This window comes from Accipiter gentilis, chromosome 14, assembly GCF_929443795.1.
Source record: "Accipiter gentilis chromosome 14, bAccGen1.1, whole genome shotgun sequence".
Lineage (NCBI taxonomy): Eukaryota > Metazoa > Chordata > Aves > Accipitriformes > Accipitridae > Astur > Astur gentilis.
Genome location: NC_064893.1, coordinates 779445 through 800250, shown reverse-complemented (window position 1 = coordinate 800250; position 20806 = coordinate 779445). Strand labels below are relative to the sequence as shown.

Genomic DNA, 20806 nt, shown 5'->3' with positions numbered 1-20806 from the left:
CTTTTTGTATTTAATAGTCAAACTACTTTGACTTGAGGGATGTATCAGCTCCCTTTCTCCCTTCTTTCAGAAATGGGATCTTTACCCACTTTTTCCCACTTGTAAACTGCTTGGGCCTACCTGAGGATGGAACGGGTACCACATCCTACAGTGCTGGAAAAGTTATTGAGAGTCAGCTACTTGGCCATTGGTCTGAAAGCCCTGAAAAGTGGCAAAGCAGCCAGTTATATAATGGAGGAGGGACAGTAGCAGGTTTCACGCTTTCTGCTGTTACTGCTTCACGATGGCTAGCTTCCTGCTGAAGGGACACACACTTGTGTTCGTTCTACAACTTGCACATGGTTTAATAAACTTACTAGTCATCTTCTGTCAGTTGTGCCTTGTTTGTTCAAGATCTTGGCAAACCCATGGCTTCCTCTTCTATCCACATCTGTGTTGCCTAATCCTCAAGTTACTGAGAGCAGAACTTGCAGGCCCTGCACCCCAGGTGGCCACTTGGGGTAGCAAAGCACAATGCCAGCAGCACAGGGAGATAAGGTCTACCCTGCAGATTAATCTGGGCAAGTCTTGGAATAGCTGAAATGGCACAAAACAGCCACGGAGGGGAAATGAGAGATGCTTGCTGGGCTCCGATTATCTTATTGCCTGGATTAAGTCCCAAGGCAGGATGGCTCATCTCTTCTCCTATGCTCACAATAAGTAACCAGGGGGTCCTTGCTTCTGCTGCTATCTTACAGCCTCTTGGTTTCTGCCTTTTGCTCAGTTTTTTGCAAGAGAGAGGTAATACTCTAAAGTGGAAATTGCATTTAAAAAAAACCCCACAGCACAGACTGGCTTTTTGCACGGGCTTGTACTGACTAATGACAGTTAAAGTCACTACTGCTTGGGAGCAGTGCAATGTTGAGGGTTAGAGCCCTAGTGTGTTCATATACCATAACCTCTTTGATTTCCATGACCTTCTAATGCTTTCAGGCCAGCAGCACAGCTGCTAGTTTTAAGAATGATAGACAGAAAGATTATTTGAAAGACACTGCTAACACAGGGTGGTAGAGCCTTGCATCATTAATACTGGAGCTGTGACTATCTGCACTTAAAATAATGAGGTAACCATAGGAAACTTGGGGGGTGGGGTGGAACAGAGGTGGCACAAACCTCTTCCACCCTTGGCTATGACCTGCAGAAAAAAGCTCCTTCCCTTGCCCCTAAGGCTATTTACCTGCCCATGCACAGACATACAGACACCTGTCCCCATGCCTGAAGGGGCAGCTTCAACTACAGCAAAGCACAAACTCCCAGCTGCTGCAGAGTAGCAGACTATAGTTACATCAACCTAGCAAAGTGGGGCAGAAGCCTCTTCTTCAAGGAATACAAAACCATACCTCATTGCACACTAGCCCACACAACAGCTCAGCTGCTATTTCAGCAGGACTTTAGTTCAGGTAAATGATACTTTCCTTCCAGTCACTTCCTTACCATATACTGTCTTCAAAAAGAGCAGAATTACACATTTGATGATTAACCATTTTTTTTTCTGTAAGTAAACTGCCACTCACATTCGAAGCATATACCAACCTCTCTTCCTTTATGAAATAACCTTTACAAACACCTCCAAGCATGCCTTTTTGTTTACATGTTTTATTAAAAATTTACATAAACGAACACACTCCAGCAACTGGGGTATGCAGGTGTCCTAGGTTAAAAAACAATATACAAAATCCCAAGCCCTTATGGGCAGGGCAGCAGCAGGTTGAAGCAGGACTTCACTTCCTTTGAACAGTGGTGAAAGCTGGCATCTGAATGGGCTGGATTGAGTGGACTGGCTGATACACAGGCTTCTTCCGCATGTCGGAGAGTGTTTTGACAGAAGGGAGAAGCTGGTTTCTCTTTATGATCTGCAGGGCCAGCTGCGTGTTACCTACAAGACAACTTTCAATTAAAAAAAAAGTACCTTTGTATGACTGACTTACAAATGTTCTCAGAAGAGAGCTGACAAGCCAGCCTTGGGCCCAGGCCACAGACACGAGCTATCTTCCTATTCAGTGAAATGCTGACATGGACTTGAAAAGTATTAGACAAAAGTAAATGTGAAACAACATTATTGCTTGATTCTACCTATTGTTAGCTGAAGACATCAAGCTTTAAGCTCAGATCTCGAAGATGTCAGAGCACCTGAAGGACACCTCTTCTTTGTCCCATCCACATATAAGACTCTAGATCTCACATGAAACACCCTCACAATGTGACATTACAGACAGTAATGCAAATGTCAAGGGTGTATATGAAACATGTTTTTAAAACAAGAAATCTGATTTTCTACTGTATTCATCCACCAAATGAATACCAATATGAATGGAAAAATTATTCTGTGTTAAAAATTAAACCTATAAAATTGTAGGAGAAAACCTGCTAAGTTCTGAAAAGAACATTGCTCCCTCTTATCAAATACTTTTCTTCCACTACAGTTTTAGTTTCAGAAGACATGTATAATTTTGCCACTTATAGAGCAAAAAATGTCTTCAGCTCCTTTTGGTTATATACTTAGAAGGGGACGAGATATGTAAATCCCACTTTCTACTCTCTTCTGCTCCGTACTTTGTTGCAGAAAGAAAGGTTTCCAAAATTCCAGCTTGGAAACATCTTTATAAGAAAAACTTTGTAGCTCAATTCTGAACACAAATGCTCAAGTCCTCCGCCTGCCTGCAATGCAAGACAACTGAAGGGGAACAAGCACACTGAACGTTTCACAACACTAGGATATTAAGCCCCAAGGGGCACAGGTCTGCAACCACAACAGCTTCAATGATGCAGCCACACCAGTCTGTTCACACTGCAGAATTCAAGTGCAATCTTTCCAGTTTCCCATTATGTGCAGTTTTCTTCCCATGCAAAACCAGTGAACCTTCAAAAGGAAGGATTTTGGAACAGAGTCATCAATATTACAAGCTTTGTTGCAGTACTTGCTACATCGGCCTTGACATGGCTTCTTTGGGAAACTTGGATTGCAGTTGTCTTTTAATGAAAAGTCTTTCAAGCCCTCCTTACAGTATAAACCTCATCAAGGGTTTTACTGAGCCTATCCAAGACTCCTGATTTCTGCACAAAGTACAGAAGATTTCAGCTCAGAAGACGAATATTTAGGAATTCTAGAGTGTGTAAGAACAGGATGACAATAAACTATGCAAATGAAGGTATGGATACATGGATCCATAGCAGTATAAAATGGAGACAGGGCCTAAAGAGTATCATTCGAAATACTGGCACAACTCTATAAAGACTAGGAATGATGACTACCGCCCTCCTCCCCTTGTATCCCAAATCTACATCAACAGAACATTTCAAAACCTACCGTTCTGTAATTCAAGATATACAGCCAGCAGAATAGCCTCTGGAGGGATCTCTTTGGGGTGGATCAGTGAAGCAGCCTTGTTGAAAAAGAAGAGGGTGGGGAGAAAAAGTGCTTAAGAGAAACATTCAGCTCAGAGAAAGTGCCTCTTGACAAGATTGTTACCACCATCTTAGCTAACAAAAATAACAATTCATGAACTAAGATAAGATTTTTTTCAATCTAATACACTCTATCACGTTTATGCATGCAAGGAAAGACTGAAAGATTATCTGCATTGCAAGATTGTTTCACACTAATTAGGAGGACCATCTGCTGTATGCTTATGTTAATATGAATCTGTAATTCTTGGGCCAATTTACTGTGGTTTCCTCATGAGATGACAGGTGAAGAAGGTAACCTTCACTGCTCCGAAGTTCAGAATACAAAGTTAACAAGGATCGTTCATTAGCTTTCCATAAACAAGTATTTTTCAGCTATGAAGTCAATGAATTTATTGTAGATGCAGAGACCTACTATACTTTACATCCACAGATGGCCTTACACATGTGCTACAGAGCCCAAGCACACACACCTGCCCAATCCTAAGAAGCCTCGGGAGGAAAAAGAGCAAGACAACTGCCTGAAGTGTTGAGAATCTCACAGAATTTGAAGCTGTTCACCTACACAACTACTATGAATTAATTTGGAAGACTGCAGTTTCAGTTTGCAGCTCAACAATGCAGACAGAAATGGCTGCAAAAAGAAACAAACATCATCATTGAAAGAGATGAGTCCCAGCCATAAGAAAGACCAAATGACACAGGCTAAGTGAGGACAGAGTTTCAAAAGCAGTACTTGAGAATTCTTGGGAAAAAAGGCAGGCATAGAACATACCTCCAGCAGAACTGCAGTTTGTTCTCACAGCCCTAAAGTTAATAGCTTGGATGGTGAGTTATTAACTGATTAGAAACAAGAAAACCCAAGGCCCTCAAGAACTTTCTCCTCTGAAATACAACAATTACTATTGGACCATTAAAAAAAAAAAACAAACCAAAAAAAAACCCCAAAACAAACTTGGTGAAAAAAAAAAGTGAAAAGGCTTCCTACTCACATTCCACTGTTTTGATATGATCTAGGAAAAAAACGTGCTTCCCATAGTGTTAATGAACTATTTACACATGAAAGAAATTTGGAATACTTCATTTTATGTTACTAATAGATATTAATTCATAAAGACTGAAGAAAGCCACCATATCAGCAAAGTCCATAAATAAACCTGGGCTGTGAAATCACCAGGATTTGCTGTGATCTAAATGTCACTTTGAAGGAAGTGCATTTGTCCCTAAAGCTGTCTTGAGATTTGTTTTTCATACCTGATGAAGACACTTTCGAGCTTTGTCATATTCACTCCTCAAACAGTAAGCACTTCCGAGGTTAAATAACATCATTGTTCGTGCAGATGTGACTGAACTGGGGTAACACTGTGGGGTCTGCTTGCCAGCTGCAATTAAAAAAAAAATTCTTTTTTTTTTCCTTCTTAAACTTCTATTCCAAACTGGCCAAGTAAGTTCCTGTGGCTGGTACTTACAAGATTCCATTGCCTCATTCTCTCCTTTGTCAGACCCTGCAAAGAAAAAAAACCCACAAAAAACATCATGTTCCACGAGCTTTTTTAAAGCTTATTACAAAAATAATACAAAGATACAAATTTGCTTCTTTCTTCAAGGTCTGACATTAAAGAGGGAAAACATATCAGTTTGCTCAAAAGTTTACGTCACTTAAGACTTCCTATCTTTATGGTTTGCTTTTAGATTTGCAGATGAGTACAGTGGAGTTCAAACTGCAGACATGTCACTGAAATCAGAGCTGCTGTATACTTAACTATACAGATGGGCTCTGAAGTATTTTTTTTTTTTTTTACAGAATAACACACTCCTAACTGGAAGCACTGCAAGAAGATTAAAGATGCAGATTAACTACATTCTCTCCACTCCTATCTCTCACTGAACAGTGGTCTTCACTGATAGTCCAAAGCCTGCTTTAGAGACTAAAAGCTGAAAGAGAAGGTATGAAGCCCAAACTTAACCATAATTGCACATTTAACAAAAGCAGCTTTCAAAAGTTACTTTAAACAAGGCAGAACATTACAATATACATTTTGGTTTATGTTACAGAATTAGCCACTTCAAAGGAATGACAAACATGCAAAAGACAAACCAAACACAAAGTAGGAACTAGAGCCAGGAAAACAAAACCACAACAACAAAAACACAAAAACACCCCCAAACAACCTACGGTCTTAAAACAAGATGTCTTAATCATCATTATATTTGTGTATAGAAAGTTACAGCAGGAAGCCAGCTGAAAGCATAACCAGTTCTAATGAAGTGTGGATTCATTAACCTTGGTCCTGCTCATTTGAAGAGATCCCGAGGGAAACATCAGTGACGTTCTCGGGGTTCAAGTGAGTGATGGCATCAGATATTCTGTCTAGAGAGATGAGAGCTTCTGCTGCATACAAATGCCCAAGAAACCTACAATAGCAAATGGTTAGGTACAAATGTCAGCGTAACAACCCCCACAATTTGTTATTTAAGACAAACTGAATGCAGTTTTTAACGTGAGCACATGAAAACTATTACTTGAAACACTTGCATGGAAGTTAGCTTGCTTTTAAAGTATTAACATGATACCCAGTTCTGCCATTTACTGCTTTTAGGCACTTATGTTGTGAAAAAATCTGCACCTGAGTAATGACAATTTATTCATGCACAGGAATTGCCATTCCAGAAAGACAGTACCTTGGTATGGCTTTATCTCAGAGAATTAAAAACCAGAAACCTTACAAAAACACCCCAGGTTATAGATACATCTATAATTTGAGGTGTTAAGTGACTTTACATTCAGTAAATATCAAACTAATTCTGTAAGATAGCTGCATTTTTAAGGACAGCAACTATACAGGCCTGTCCATGGGGCACAAACACCTTTCCAACTGCAGGTTTTGTAAAAAAATTAAGCAAGTCTGACATTTGACACTTGTAGTTCAGCTCAGCTAATCAGCAGCTTTCCTTTACAACTTTGGAACAGAAGGAAACCTATCGATCAAGAGCACAGTTAGTTTGCAAATATTTAATCTGAAACACAAGTTGAGCAAAAGAGTTCACACTTGTTCTATGCAGCTGTACACTTCAAACTGGCTGTATAGTTGGTTGTAATGAATTACAAAACATCAGGTAAAATATCAATCATCCAAAATAAATTCTGCAATTTAGATCTGATACAGCAAATGTAACTTTCTACATGCAATTTATTTCACTTAATAAAACAGGAACAGTTCAATATTCCCAATCTGCACAAAAGCCTCGTTTCCTGGAACCAAGATGCATGGCTCCCTGTCTTTCCAAAAAGCTGTCATCTAGCATTTCTTGCATTACATAATGGTAACACTGCCTCGACAAAATTATGTGTTACCTTGCAAACTCTAAAATCTTGCTTATACAATGACTGTGCAAAAAGATGAGCTTCTGCAGTACTCTGAAGCATGGGAGCCAAAGAATTTAATTGGCATGGACCATTTTAGAGTATGCTGCTAGCATATAAAAACAAGCACAAGTTACCTTGCTTTCTGCAAGTACACTACCAGTTTTGAAAAATATTACGACCATAAAAACCTCTGTTATATTTTATCTGTGTATGACACAGGAATTAAATGCACAAATAAGGTCAGAAGGATAGAGCTAAAGCTGCCTTTTTTTGAATTTGCAGAAATGTACGAGAACTGGTGGGTAGAAACAGAATGAGCTTTGAGTATCACTCAAAAAAATACAGTGCCAGATGAGAACTGAAAAAGAGAAACTGAAAAATAGAATCTATATAAGCAACAGTAGCAGGTGAAGTGACAGTCTTGCACACCCAAGATCTGGTACCCTTCTGACTGAGCAAACCTTCCCCTCCAAGGCTGTAGTTTCATAAGTGAATTTTCAGCAGCATGCTGTTTTGGGCTGATGTTGTCTACCCCCAGCTGCTCATTCCTGCCCCTTGTGCTGCGCCAACAGGAGCACATGCCGCCACACAGTGAATCAGGACAGAAATCTGACCGTCCTGCCGCTGCATGGGACCCATAGCTGGAGACTAACAAATTGCAACAAAAGCAGCGATAGATTCTGAATTACATGGAATTCGTACACAAAGGAGGGGACTCACGTTCCTGCGTGTCAATGAACATTTAGTCAGGGCTTCAACAAGAACAGGAGCGGGCCAAGCAATTCTTTGCATCAGATACAGAATAGGAAAGCAGCTACAGACATTGGAAGCTCCAACTCAGAACTCTCCAGCAAAAAGCAGGGCTGAGAAAGAAGAAATGACCACATCAGACTTACTTAAGAGACCCTGACAGCTTTGGTTGCTGAAGGAGTTTATCTGCATGATTCAATGCCATAAGGTTATCACCCAAAGCCAGAGCCACGTAAGCACTACACGCAAGTATTGAGCACCTGGAGGGGGAAAAAGAGGGGGAGGAAAGCCAATATGTTAAATGAAGAATTCTGTGATTCCAAATGTAGCTGTTAAGTTTCTTTCTTGTTAAGTACTGAAGAAATAAATCATAAACTTTCAATATATATCTTTGTGTGAAACTATGAAGTAAAGGAGCTAGTGTTCTGTTACCTGTGGCCTCAATTGCATTCTCTGAATTACAAGACATATACATTGTGTTCTACCAGTATAAACCAAGGACCATCATGGTATGCTCAGAAAGATTTTGCAATTTTGACCATAAATAACAGATTAAGAAAAAAAAAAAGATGGATCTCATCACATGTCATTTTTCTTATGGACAGTTTCCTTTTTGCACCCTCTTTTTAGTCTTTTTGCCTTGGACTCTCATTTGTACTTCCCTGCTGTCCCTTTCTGCTGCAGCAAAGGGTAGCAGATTTGTAGATTTCTATAATGTGCAATCTACAGACACATAGTAGCAATCAATTAAGTTGTACCATATTTCACTCTTGTATTGTACAGTGTTTGCACACAGTGTTTGCAATAAACACTGGAGAATTTGGCATTTCCAGTTTTGTCTTCAATTGAGAGCTGAAACCTGCTAGCAAGACTGATTGAATCTGTGGGATTTTGTTGCTGTCACAGACTTTCTTATCTTTCCAAAACCACAAGATCTCTGACAGTTCCTGTAACGAAATCTGAAGTACTCGCATTTTCCATTGTCAAACAATAACCCCACATCAGGATGCCATCATTAGGCCAAGCTTCACACTTTGTAATAAGTCCCCCTCTTCCCTAAACACAGCACTTGGGGATATTTTCCACTTTGTAAGACATCATTCAGTGCAAGCTGCCTTGTCCTCTGGGCACAAGCCTCTGCCCATGACGCCTTGCTGTGAGCACGGACTTTGTCCTTCTCCAGGGTGGAAGAGTGGATCCTCTTAGAGGGGTCTCATGTTGGGAGCAAAGGGAGAAGAGCCTTCGACTCTGCAGCGGTGGGCTATTACCGCATCAACCTTCTGGCAACTGTCAAGCCCACTTTCGGTCCAGCAGTAAGTCATGTAATTCATGGCAGGACCTGGGGTGCCTTTATTCCCCTTTCCCAGGAGGCATGCTCCTTAATTATGCACAAGCTGGATAAGAAACTTCTCTAGTGTTTCTCCCTACCCCCCACTTCCTCTCCACCGTGCCCAGATGTCACATCAAATCTGAACACATACAAAAGCTTGAGAGAGGGAGAGGAAAGCTTCACCAGCTCAAGTCCCAAACCTAAAATATTTCTGAAAGGTTGCGATTGGGGAGGGGGAGAAAATGGGGGGGGGGGGGGGAAATCTCTGTAGTAACAGCCTGCTTCTAACTAGCCTCTTTTCGTCTCTGCCTCAAGGAAGCACAGCTTTTAAACAAGCAGGGGTACTAAGCATCACCAGCTAAATACCCTTAGATACAAGTCAAGGCATGCAGAGGTGGTTGCTACTGCCCTTCACAGCAATGCGTCTTCTATTTCCCTCAGCTTTTTTAAAGCCTATTTTAGTTTCTGGAAGTGTAAATTCAAATACAAGACACACTCCAATCACAATAGGCAAGTCCAGCAAAACTGAAACCTACTCCTCTGCTCTAAGGACTCATCACTGTTTAAGCTATGTAAGAGCTGGCAAGATTTTTTAGCAACAGCTTTCTAAAGAACAGGAAAATATTCAGGTTTTCTTCCCTGCAGTACTGTTCTTGCACACTTGGATCCATTGTTGAGCCGGCTAAACCAAACACTCAGGAGACCTGACAGCTAATCAGAGCAGAAGAATTGCACCACAAGGGAAAAGACAAGCTAGTTTTTCACCCCGGTCAGGATTCTGACAAAACTCCACAGGTTGCCTTTGAGCACGCCAGACTTCCAGCATCACTGAGCCTCTGCATGCCCTAAAAAAACCTGCCTTTGCACTAGGAAAAAGAAAAATGTTTTTTTAAACTGCCAGATTATGTCAAACAGCCTCTTGGGTAGGTCTAGGCAACAAAATTTGTCAGCCCACACTGACTGCAAGTTTACAGAACCCAAACTCCACATCTGACTTGGCTTATTTCTCAGGCAAAGGACGAGCCAGAGCAAATCCAGTTCTTCAAAACTTACTATGAAGGCACCAAAAATAGCACTTCTAAACCATTTAGAGAACAACACTAACCTGAAGTAATTTCAAATAGCTTACTAAGCACAACAGTGGATATAAACTATCTACTTTTTACATTTCGACATAGGCAAACCAATCTAAAATATTAAGAAATACAGAATGCAGATGGTGCTTACACAATGGGGAAATTCAGCACCAGCAAAGGGGAAATGGGGGAGAACTACACAGTGGCTGAGAGTGAGGAAGAGAGTGAAACAGCTATGGGTGATAATCATTGTAAGCTTCCAGTATTGTGATGGAGGGGGGCAAACAGACCACTGCAACCTTTAAGTGGATAAATGAGACAAAACTGGGTAGGTGTGGAGAATAGACAAGGTATATTGGTGGGCAATGGTGGTCCTTACAGTCTTACCTGTCAAATTATTAGCAATGTCAGTGATGCTCCTGGAATACCACATACAATGCTAGGGTATGCACACTTCAAAAATACACAAGTACGTACAATAAATAAGGCATAATGATGGACTGGACATGGCCAACAGAAAAGTCAAAAAGAAAGGAAAAAAAAGGGTAAAATTGGATCACATGCCTTATAGCAAGGACTTGCAGTTCAAATCTGTTCAGGACAAAGCAGGTGATCCTTTAGCTGCTTTGAAGGGGAAAAATTAATACTCTCACATAAAGTTGTTCAATCTAGAGAGAAAAAGGCTACAACAAGGTCTGTTGCTATCCATCTCAACTTTTAGAATAAAATTCACAAAATTTTCCAAATGTAGCATCGTGGTCTACCAGAACTTTACTCCTGATGTATCCTAACAGTGTTGGGTTCTTCTGGCCCGCCGAAACATACCACAGGCTGAGAGCAGAACAGGGGAATTGGCTTCTTGGAGGATGAGAAGCAGCAAGGAGCAGAATTGTTTAGAAGAAACTCAGAAGAAAAATCTGGAGTTTCTACTTCCTATGCATAAATCCTTAGCAGTGTTGGGTGTCCTCAGGCTTCTGCCTGTTGCTTTTAAAACATTGCAATTGAATTACTGCTTATTATGAGAAATCTGCTCAACTAATTTGTGCACAACTACGAAACAATATATATGACACATAAGCCTTCTCTAGATGGTATTTTTAATTTTTAGGAACTACTTAGGGTTAAAGTCAGTCATTTTAAACTCGTATTAGGATGTGCAACTGTACAAAGTCATGCAAAAAAAGCATTTCAGTTCTAGAAGCAATAGTGGTTTTTCAAACCAGTGACTTTACAGGGAAAACCTGAACTGAGTAGACACCTATTCCTCAGGATAATGCTTGCCAACGTTCAGAATTATTTTTTTTTCTTCTTAATTTTCCGTGACAAGAATTTTAATTTTCTCACTTGGCTCCTTAGTGAGCAGGACTGAGGGAATATACTAACATTTGTGAAATGTATTTTGGTTTTCACAGCTATCCACAGAAACTTAGAAAGAGTTTTAACAGAATCACTCTCTAGGGATGTCTAGTCCTCTGGGTTTAACCACCAAAGCAAGTATTGGGAAAAAAAAAAAAAATAAAAAAAATCAATGCTTTTCCTTTCCTTATATGATGTTCTTTATGAGAAGCAGTGTAATTCTTGGTAAACTTGTAAGTTTTCCCTGACATGTTGTCATGAAACCTGACAACAGCTGATTGTGAAAGAAAAGACTATGTATTAAAAAAAAAAAGAAATATCACAATGTGACACCATGTAATTTTGACATGTGGCAACCACATTTTCAACAGTCAGAAAAAAAACAAACAAAAAAACAAACCCAAAAAACCCCAAACCACAACGAACCCACATCACTGTTTTTAATCCAGCCCTTTCCATTTCAAGTGGCATACTCTTGTACCACTTCAGAATAAATAATCAAGGTCTCAGCAATGTCTCCTCACAGATTCCTGCTATATTGCTTTTAAATGAATACAAGTAGATTTGCTACACGTAGTGAATCAAAGTTAAGGTTAAGCTGGTCATTATAAAATACAGGTTACCTGCAGTTAGACTGGAACAGTGTTTACCCAAGAGTTTAAGTTGGAAATTACTGTATGCTTTGTCCATAATGGAAACTTAAAACAGATTTCTTTTTTCTAAACAGGTGCAAGCTATAAAGTAAGAGTGATTTTCAGCAGACTGGCAGCCACCTGAAATAATTAACATTGCCAGCAAATTATAATCTTGTTGGGGAAAAGTAAAGAGATTCTAGATAACATACTTAGACACATGGAAGTTACTCTGTTTGGAGAGCACTCACACTGCTGAGCAAATAGTTTAAGGATCTTTGAGAACACGAAAAAAATCTACAGTCAAATTTTACCTATGTTCTTCCATGGTGAGGAAGTCAAATGCCTGGATAGAGGCAATTTTTATTTCTATTTTATGCAAACGACAGATTTACTCCTGAAAGGAGCACCGTTCTCATTTGAAAGCAGCATAGCTGCTTTTACCACTTCCATATTTTTTTTTTTTTCCCATCCAACAAGCATATAATGTTGTGGGAGCTGAATTCCAAACTAGCCTTATCAATGCCTTAAAGGGAAAAGGTACCATACAATAATTTCCGCTCCTTCCACCAATCACAACAGCCATTGTCAATTTTAGCTTTGTGTTTATGGGACTTGCTTTTTTTTAGTTTTGCCCAATATAATGCCAAGCCTATAACAGTGGGATCAGACAGACTGATCTGCCTTCTGAACTGAAGTCTGCATGGTTTCTATTTGTTTGGATTCAAAGCCCAGAAGAAAGGAAGCACACGCATTTGAAAAAAGGCATCCTTAGATTAATAGCTACAATTCAATGTTGCAAATATCTAAAAAAAAGCTAGGAATGACTCCAGAATCATAGTGGTAAATATTTTATATTATTTACTTGCCTTAAATTTTCTAATTCCTGTTTCTTCAAAGGCGAAGATGGTGGAGCTGCAATGAATTTATCCCCTTCATGACTTTTATTGCTAGAATAAAACCAGATTAGTTATAATGAGTGACTGTAAATAATTAAAAAATTCTCAGTGTAATAGGCACTCATATTTATTCACTCCATTTAAAAGGCCAGCAAAAATTCTATAGCCTAAAGAACAGGGAAATGAAGCTATGCAGAAATGGAGGCACATGCTCTTATCCTAACTGTTCTATTTGAGAAGGAAGAAGGAGGACATTTGCTGGGAAGGATTTGACTGACAGTCCAAACAACCCCCACCATTCTCCACAGCCTTGAGCTATTTTTGAAGTTCAACGTAGGACAAGAACTTTAAACTGGAGAGACACAGAACACACTGCATTTGTAGCCTCTGTTCTTTTAGCCTGTAAGTAAAGCAGTAAACTAGTTCTCTCCCTACACATCCTAAAACCTAATTACGTAAATATTCTAGAAGATAACCCACAAAGTGCTACAGCTTCCTTTAGACTTCTAGCTGCCCTTAATTTTTATTATTATTTCAAAATGTCTTTTTTTTTTACCCCCTAAATAAAATTCCACTTTCTTAAAATTACACTTGGCTCACTCTTTTTAAAGGGTATGCAACTTTGCTTTCCAATAAGCTGAAAGCACCTCCTTCTGCAATGAGAACTGAAGAGAACGCTAACAGCTGCACCTTGGCAGAGAGAGACACTAAGGTTTAGAAACAGATTAAAAAAAAATCTGAATTGAAACCGAGTCTGTCCACTTAACAAGAACTTTTTAATTGATAGTTTCATATCTGTTTGTTACAAACAGGTAAGATAACTCCAACTTAGCCCTTCAAAGCAGATAGCAACAGATTCCAAGGAAACCTGTACTCAATACTGTTGTATTGTATATACTTCATGCCTTTGCCAAAAATTAGATTAAAAAAATACCCTTAACCACTGAAAGTATTCACTGTTTTCTTGTGAATAGAAATTCACTGTTCCTGTGAAGAGAAGAATCTGCCTCAGAATCAGCTTGCTCAATTAGTGGGATTTACTTCAAAACCATCCTGTTCAATTAGTGTGATTTTGCTCAAATGTCTTATATGTTTTACTGTTCTCTCACAGAGGGTCCCTTGTCAGAAGGAACAAATCCTTAGAGAACCTTTCAGAATGTGACACACAAATTCAAGAACAGCCTGCTTTGCTGCTGGATATTTTGAAATTGACAATGACCACTGGGAGATAAGAGGCAGTCTTTTGTAAAATTTTTTTTTAAGCTGAAGAAGCATCTGGGTTTTCCTTTCCTCACTCCTACAAGAACAAACCAACACCCCATCTACCCCCCCCAACAAAACAAAAATGGTGGTCTTGTCTGAGTAAGGGCCACCATTTTGTTTTTATCACTGCCCCTCCATGGGCCCTGCAAGCTTAAAATTGAAGTCTCATTTAAGCCAGAGAACCTTCATCTCAATGGGCTACATACAGCTCACCAGGAGAAGTTAGTTCATAACCTCCAACCTTGGTAAGGAAAAAACCCCAACCAACTCCCCCCCCTCCCCCCCCCCCGATTTTTAGAATTCATTTGGTCACTTGACAGAAAAGATTGTCATTGGGGAAAAAACAGTTACACTGAACAGCCTTCAAATATTGCTGTAGCAGTAACAGCCACCGACCACCAGCCCTAGTCTATCCCCAGGCAACCTCAGAATATATGAGGATGCACCTTGTGCCTGTGCAACACAGTGTATGTGCAGTAAATCCTGCCATGTGACAAATGGATCTTCTTAAAATTTATCTGTACTTGGGTCCGACAAAAACATTGTGGTTTTTCATTACTCTAAGTAGTTCAAGTTCTGATATATCCACTTTTTCCAGATTAGTTCTTGTCTCACTTCCCTTCTCAAAATGGTCGTTAATAAAGGTGCAGGCTATAGTCAACAAAGTTACACTTCAAAAGGAAGTTTGGAATGTTATCAGGATCAACACAAAATATTAAAAGACCTTCTTGCTATTTAACATTTGACCTACGTTGTCTACCAGCTACTTTTTTCTGAAGCTTTGAGAAGAAAAAAAAAAGATATTTTTCTTAAACTCTTTTTTGTAAAATGCAATTTATTAAGCAATAGCTCCATGCTGCTTTCCTACTTATCTTCTAAATCTAGTTTCCCATTTCTAGTCTAAAACAAACACAACAAAGCATAGTAAGGCTGATGAATGTCAAATCTTACCATGGGGAATTGTTTACAACTGAGTCACTAGACATTTATATATTGAATCAAGTACATGGTGCACGTGCACACACACACACACACAAAATCACTGCAACATGTGAAACTTCACTTACAATTAGAGAAATACCAATATGCACAGCAGGAGGGTGTGGGAAAACAGCACAGAAAAAAAGATGGCCAGTGGAAAAAAAGAACTTCAGTATCTAATTCATTAAAGTTGTTAGGAATGGTAGGAATCAACTCAGTATTTTGTTCTTAAATTAGCATACCAGCAATTAAAACAACGAGCAGCCAAACAATTTCCTTGGATATCCCAACACTACTACGAGAATTTACAAATACGTTATTTTTTTCTGCTGGCTAAACAGACACAGACTGTCAGCCCAGAGTTACTTTGGACAAAAAGAAACGTTTATATGCAATTTTGTTTACCTGCATGCTTCACTGCTTTCACTGTTTTCTGTATTTCCCCCCAGCTGATTACTAGTTTTAGATCCATTTTCCTGCTTTGGCTCCTGCTGATCTTCTGGCAGTAGCAGCAAAGCATTTCTTAGACAAATCGCTGCAAATTCCATACTGGCTACAGGTATTGCTGAGGACTGCCCATCACTTAAAAGAAACACAGAAGTTAGCCAGTGAGTAGCAACCCTACTAAATTAAAAAATAAAAGCAGAGCTCCAGAAAGATCTGAATGCAGAGAAAACTTTATCCTAAAAAAAGTTAATTCATGTTTTAATATAACACATTTAATTTATGAAGACATATCTATCTTGCTATTCTTATATATGGGAAGTACACCACGATGCTCAAATAGAGCGAGCAGATCCAACCACATAATTACAGGAAGTTCTCTTGTTTTTCTTGACTTCACTTCCTCAAGTTTTATGACAGAGCAACTAGATTCTTCCCGCAATTTTCTAATGCGGATTACTGAAAAAATATATTTAAGTGAGAAAACGAGGACAGCTTTAGCTAACTGGAAACATAAATTTCAGATAAATCAATTTTAAGCTTTAATGCCCTTCTTCGTTACAATTAATACACAGTTAAGCCCTCTGCTGGCCATCATAGAAGAGGCATCCAAATGATGTTTAAACAGGACTTATCAAGCATTTCAGCACGCCTCTCTCTTCACTACATTAATAATTCAAAAATGAACAGTTATTCCATGACAGTTTTAAAAACTCCTGATAAACAGATATGTATCCTTAAGAGCTATGATAACAAAATAAATAGCCCATGGAAAACTTACTTACTTATAAACAACATTCTGTATTGACTGGGATGCTAGGACTATCTTACGGTGGTAGCCTTGACCTACTATAGATTGCACAATTCCCTTCTTGCTGGGAAGGCCTTTAGTCTCTTGTTCTGATGTCTAAAAGGAAGGAAAAAAAAAAAGGACTAAAATATCAAGGTATCAAGGCTGTTGAATGAGAGCTTGACAAAATAAGTGAAAGCTGGAAGAAGACTTTGAACCTTGCTAAAATGTAAGAATTAATAGTTTATATGGGTACAGTTTTAAATCTTAAGTACCATGAACAATCAGGCACCTTCTATTGTCTTTGTGTTGCACAGGGATATTACTGCACACAGTGTAACAACAGATTAGTTCTGACAGCTTGTCTCATAGCCTACTGACCTAGTTTCTCCTCTGTTTTGAAAGCTAAAGAACAATGAACCAAGTTGTATTAAAAAAACTCCTAGGATATCTAAAAAGAAATCACACAATCAGACAAATAATATTCAGAACTAGCACTGTAACACTTGCCGTTTTCTCCCCTGCTTATACAGCATTCAAAATGCTCTCTGAAAAAGCTGCTCTCAAACTGTTCCATGGGGAGCATGAAGCTGAACTGCAACATATGCAAAGTCACATTAACTTATTTAACAGAATTTTGAGTATGCAGATATTCTGGGGGGTCAAATGAACTTAAAGCATCCTAATTGTAAGTCCCAAGAATTATTTCTACACCACATTTACTAGGGTTTGTTTGTTTTGTGTTAAGTAAGGTTAGTGATGAAGAGTCACAGTTGTAAGAAAAAATTATCCTAAATGTGTGTTTTAAAAGGCTATCACTTTTCAGAAAATTTATCAGAATCTATTCTGAAAAACAATATTGACATTATAATGGCATTTACCATCAAATAAAAAAATACATACGAGTTTGGATATGAAGCACATATTTCAGAAAAGGTGTTAAAAAAAGGCAGAATAATCTTCCATCTATATTTTATAAACTAAAATACCAAAGTGGGTGAAAGTTCGCTTCAGTAAAATTACTTTTCTGTATGCCGTTCAGAGAATAAATATGAATTCATACTTAGATATCACGGAATATTACTGCAAATTGAGTTACAAGTTTAAATTAAACACACTAATGATTTTAGGGCCTTACTTGTCATGTTGCAAATCTATCTTACAATTTAAGGACAATTCCCCTTTGTCTTTAATATTAACAGCATCCAAAGTTAATTTTTTTCTCTAAGATTCCAAATCCAGGAAACAGCAAGCTGGTTTTGTGACCCAAATTCAAGCTCCCTGGTATATGACAGAACATCACAACTGTAGGAGGAATAAAGCTAGGCTTCAGGAGCCTGGCATGATCTACTGCTTTGGCTAGTCTGTAGTAAATGAAGTGCACCGTAAGAGTCTGTCTTTCCTTTTTCCAGACTGCTAAACACTATCCTTGTAAACAGAATCCTAGCTTTGTTTTTTGCCACAAAACCTATGCTAATCCAGTCTCCCATACCCAGCTTTCCATTAGAGATGATCAGCTGTGCCTTCTTTATGTGTGATTTGTAACCAGTAGAAGAGACACAGAAAACTGCAGAAATCAGAAAGCTGTTCTTCCTGCACTCACTGTGCTTTATAAAACTCAGAACTATCTGACAACAGCTAGCACATACACAAAATCAGTGCGTTTTTGACCCAACACTCTTGAAACTTCAATGCTGTGCCTGTGAAATAGTGATATAAGCAAACCTCATCTATAAAGCTATAAAGCTGTGAATATATTTCTTAAATTTTCTGAAATAGACACCAAAACAATGAGCACCATCGAAATTCCCAAGGGAAAATTTATGGATTTTGTATTTGGAAGGATTCAGATAGTGTGCGGTAAAAAAAAGGCACAGAGGCCACTCTAAGAGGAAAACCAGAAAGAATTCAGGATCAGAAGGAAAAATAGAGTGAATATACCCATTTGTTCAATTAATCCCACCCATCCTGTGCACCAAGTGAAATGGACATACTGTGGAGAGAACTGCATGGGATCATGTAATTATAGATTACATCATCCCACACAAGAAGGGTGAGTTACAGTTAAACAGGGAATCAAGTATGGCATCTCTTAATTTCACAGATGTACTATTTTGGTGCAACCTTCTGTTCAAAAGAACAAAGGATCCTGTCCCCACCCCTCTGAATTAACATAAGGGCTTATCCTAAACAGACATGGATCAACAGGTTGAAACCAAAATGCCCCAGAGGACATGCAATACATCTGCTGTCACCAGGTTTCCACAAACTGCCAGCAGAGGAACAAGTCTCAGCAGTCAGGGATTCAGTTCCCTGGTCGGTGGCTGTGATTGTGACAGCTTCAGGATGGAGAAGGCTGATCTCTGCTTCCTCAGCCTGATCTCTGCTTCCTCAGCCTATGCCACTTTCAGGCTAGCCACATTACAGTCTCATCCCTCTCAACCTCTAGTGGCAACTGAGTGAGGAAATGGTGACTCTTTAGATGAGTTTTGGCTGCATGAAGAGAAGGAAGATCACATGCAAAGATTTCAGTGGAAATGAGAGCACATCTTATTGTGTCCATCCAGTTTAGACCTACAAAAGGAGGCCATGTCTGAATTTGGATAGTGTATTTACAGTAGACAGAATTAAAAAAGAGAAGGAGTTTATATTACTTGTACATCAAGAAAACTGTAATTAATTAACACCACCCTAGGAAGGAAGCTTCTCTTTAACCACATACTTTTAGTAGTCCTCTACAAGAGTCTTTGCATCTTCCAATAAAGTTCTAGGACACAGCGCTATATTTTGTTTTTAAACAAGATTATTCACCAGTCTGATCCAATAACCATATTCATTAAAACATAAAACCCCCTAACCTTACTGTCTGCTAGAACAGTAGTAACATACTTTCAGTCATATCTTTTACACCATAGTATCTAGCCTTAGAGACAAAGGATCTCTACTGGATAGATATATGTTTTCTCCTACTACTCCAACTAAAATTTAAGATAGAACCTCATAGTTTCAAAAGTGGTAAAGCAATTCCTAGAGTCTAAACATGAAAATCCAAGATGTTTCTGTCAAAATTTTTCAAAAAAAAGCATTAAAACAACCCTTCCACCTCAAAATATCAGCAACAAAAGTTATCAGATTTGTTTCTGTGCATCCAGCCTCAAAGTGAATATAAAACCTTCAAGAACAGCCAAAAAACTTTTCCTTCCTTAGACACTACAAATGGTCACTGACTCCAATCTCGTCTCACTCCAATCTGCTATCCAGGAACAGAAATCCTTGGAAGTACAGGGAGTACAGAGAAAAGATCCTGAGCAAGTTTAATTCTTCCATTTACACAAAAAAAAAAAAGACAGAATTACTTGCGAGGTGACCAAATTACTTGTGAGGTTGTTTTGTTGTTATTGTTTGTCTTCAATATATACCATGTATTATTTTATATGGGTTTTACGTATATATAAATATAGATAAACCCCAAGATTTTTCAACCTATGTGAAATGCATGTGGAAAGCTGAGGCATCCCAAAATATCCATAAATAATAATTCAAACTATTAACGTCAACACCTACGTTTTAAGTAGAGAGCATTCACTACAGAAAGAACATACTGTTTCCTGTTATAAAGTGATACCTCATTAGAGAATAATACAAGTTTCTTTCCAAATAATATCTTTATGTTTATTTCTAAAATTATTTCAAGACAAAGTAAGGTAAACCATCAGATGACTTGGAGAAATCTAACATGCTTCAAACGAATTCAGGATTACCCATTCAGATTATGAGTTGGAATGCCAAAGGGGTGTGACAGTAAATTGCCAAAACAAAATTATGCTTAACCAGTCTCTCCAGAAAAAAAACTTGTAACTTTGTAGAAGAGCAGCTCTAACAGCCACTTACGTGCTTTTGTTTCATCTCATGCCAATCTTTTGAATAGCCTACTCTAATTGTTCTGATCTTAGAAAAGTCAATTAAACACTGGGTATCAAGACACTGTTTTTATGGCAGTTTTCCTCCACCTGCGCAGCTTCAGATTAAACACACAAACACACGTATACAGAAAAATAATTAATCTGGACTTACACAGAGGTGTTGCAACATTAGGCCTTTAAAATGCATAGTTCAACTCGATATTATTTCTTCCTTTCTGTGATCACATGTATTTATTTCATAACTACAATCAAAATAAGGAATTTGCAAATCTACTTACCCCTTTATTGGCAGCAATGCAGCATTCTGCTATTCTCAGCCAAAGACGAGGGTTTGAGTGATAAACCTGGACAGCCTCAATCAGGCATTCAAAGGCAGCTAAGGGCCTCCCAATATGCAAGAGCTGAATTCCACAGTTGTACAGCAACTCATACCGTTTGTTAGTCAGTAGCGTACACATGGGTCTCCCTGAAAATTTTTTACCTGCAGAAAAGGATTACATCATATTGGATGTGCAGCTCAGGAGAGCAGAAAACATAACTCTGGGACAAGG

General features: G+C 38.7%; 1 protein-coding gene across 1 annotated transcript in view; it reads right to left on the bottom strand.

The window, feature by feature from the left end:
• Positions 1 to 1622: 1622 nt before the first annotated feature.
• CNOT10 (CCR4-NOT transcription complex subunit 10) overlaps positions 1623 to 20806 on the bottom strand; it is a 35084-nt gene continuing 15900 nt past the window's right edge. Inside the window, exons 10-19 of the mRNA XM_049816609.1 lie at positions 20534 to 20736; positions 16328 to 16449; positions 15504 to 15680; positions 12825 to 12905; positions 7708 to 7821; positions 5729 to 5859; positions 4914 to 4949; positions 4699 to 4826; positions 3347 to 3422; positions 1623 to 1915 (exon numbers count right to left, since the gene is read on the bottom strand). Of these exons, the coding sequence (XP_049672566.1) occupies positions 1761 to 1915; positions 3347 to 3422; positions 4699 to 4826; positions 4914 to 4949; positions 5729 to 5859; positions 7708 to 7821; positions 12825 to 12905; positions 15504 to 15680; positions 16328 to 16449; positions 20534 to 20736 (1223 nt within the window). The 3' untranslated portion in view covers positions 1623 to 1760. The remainder of the gene's footprint in view (positions 1916 to 3346; positions 3423 to 4698; positions 4827 to 4913; positions 4950 to 5728; positions 5860 to 7707; positions 7822 to 12824; positions 12906 to 15503; positions 15681 to 16327; positions 16450 to 20533; positions 20737 to 20806) is intronic.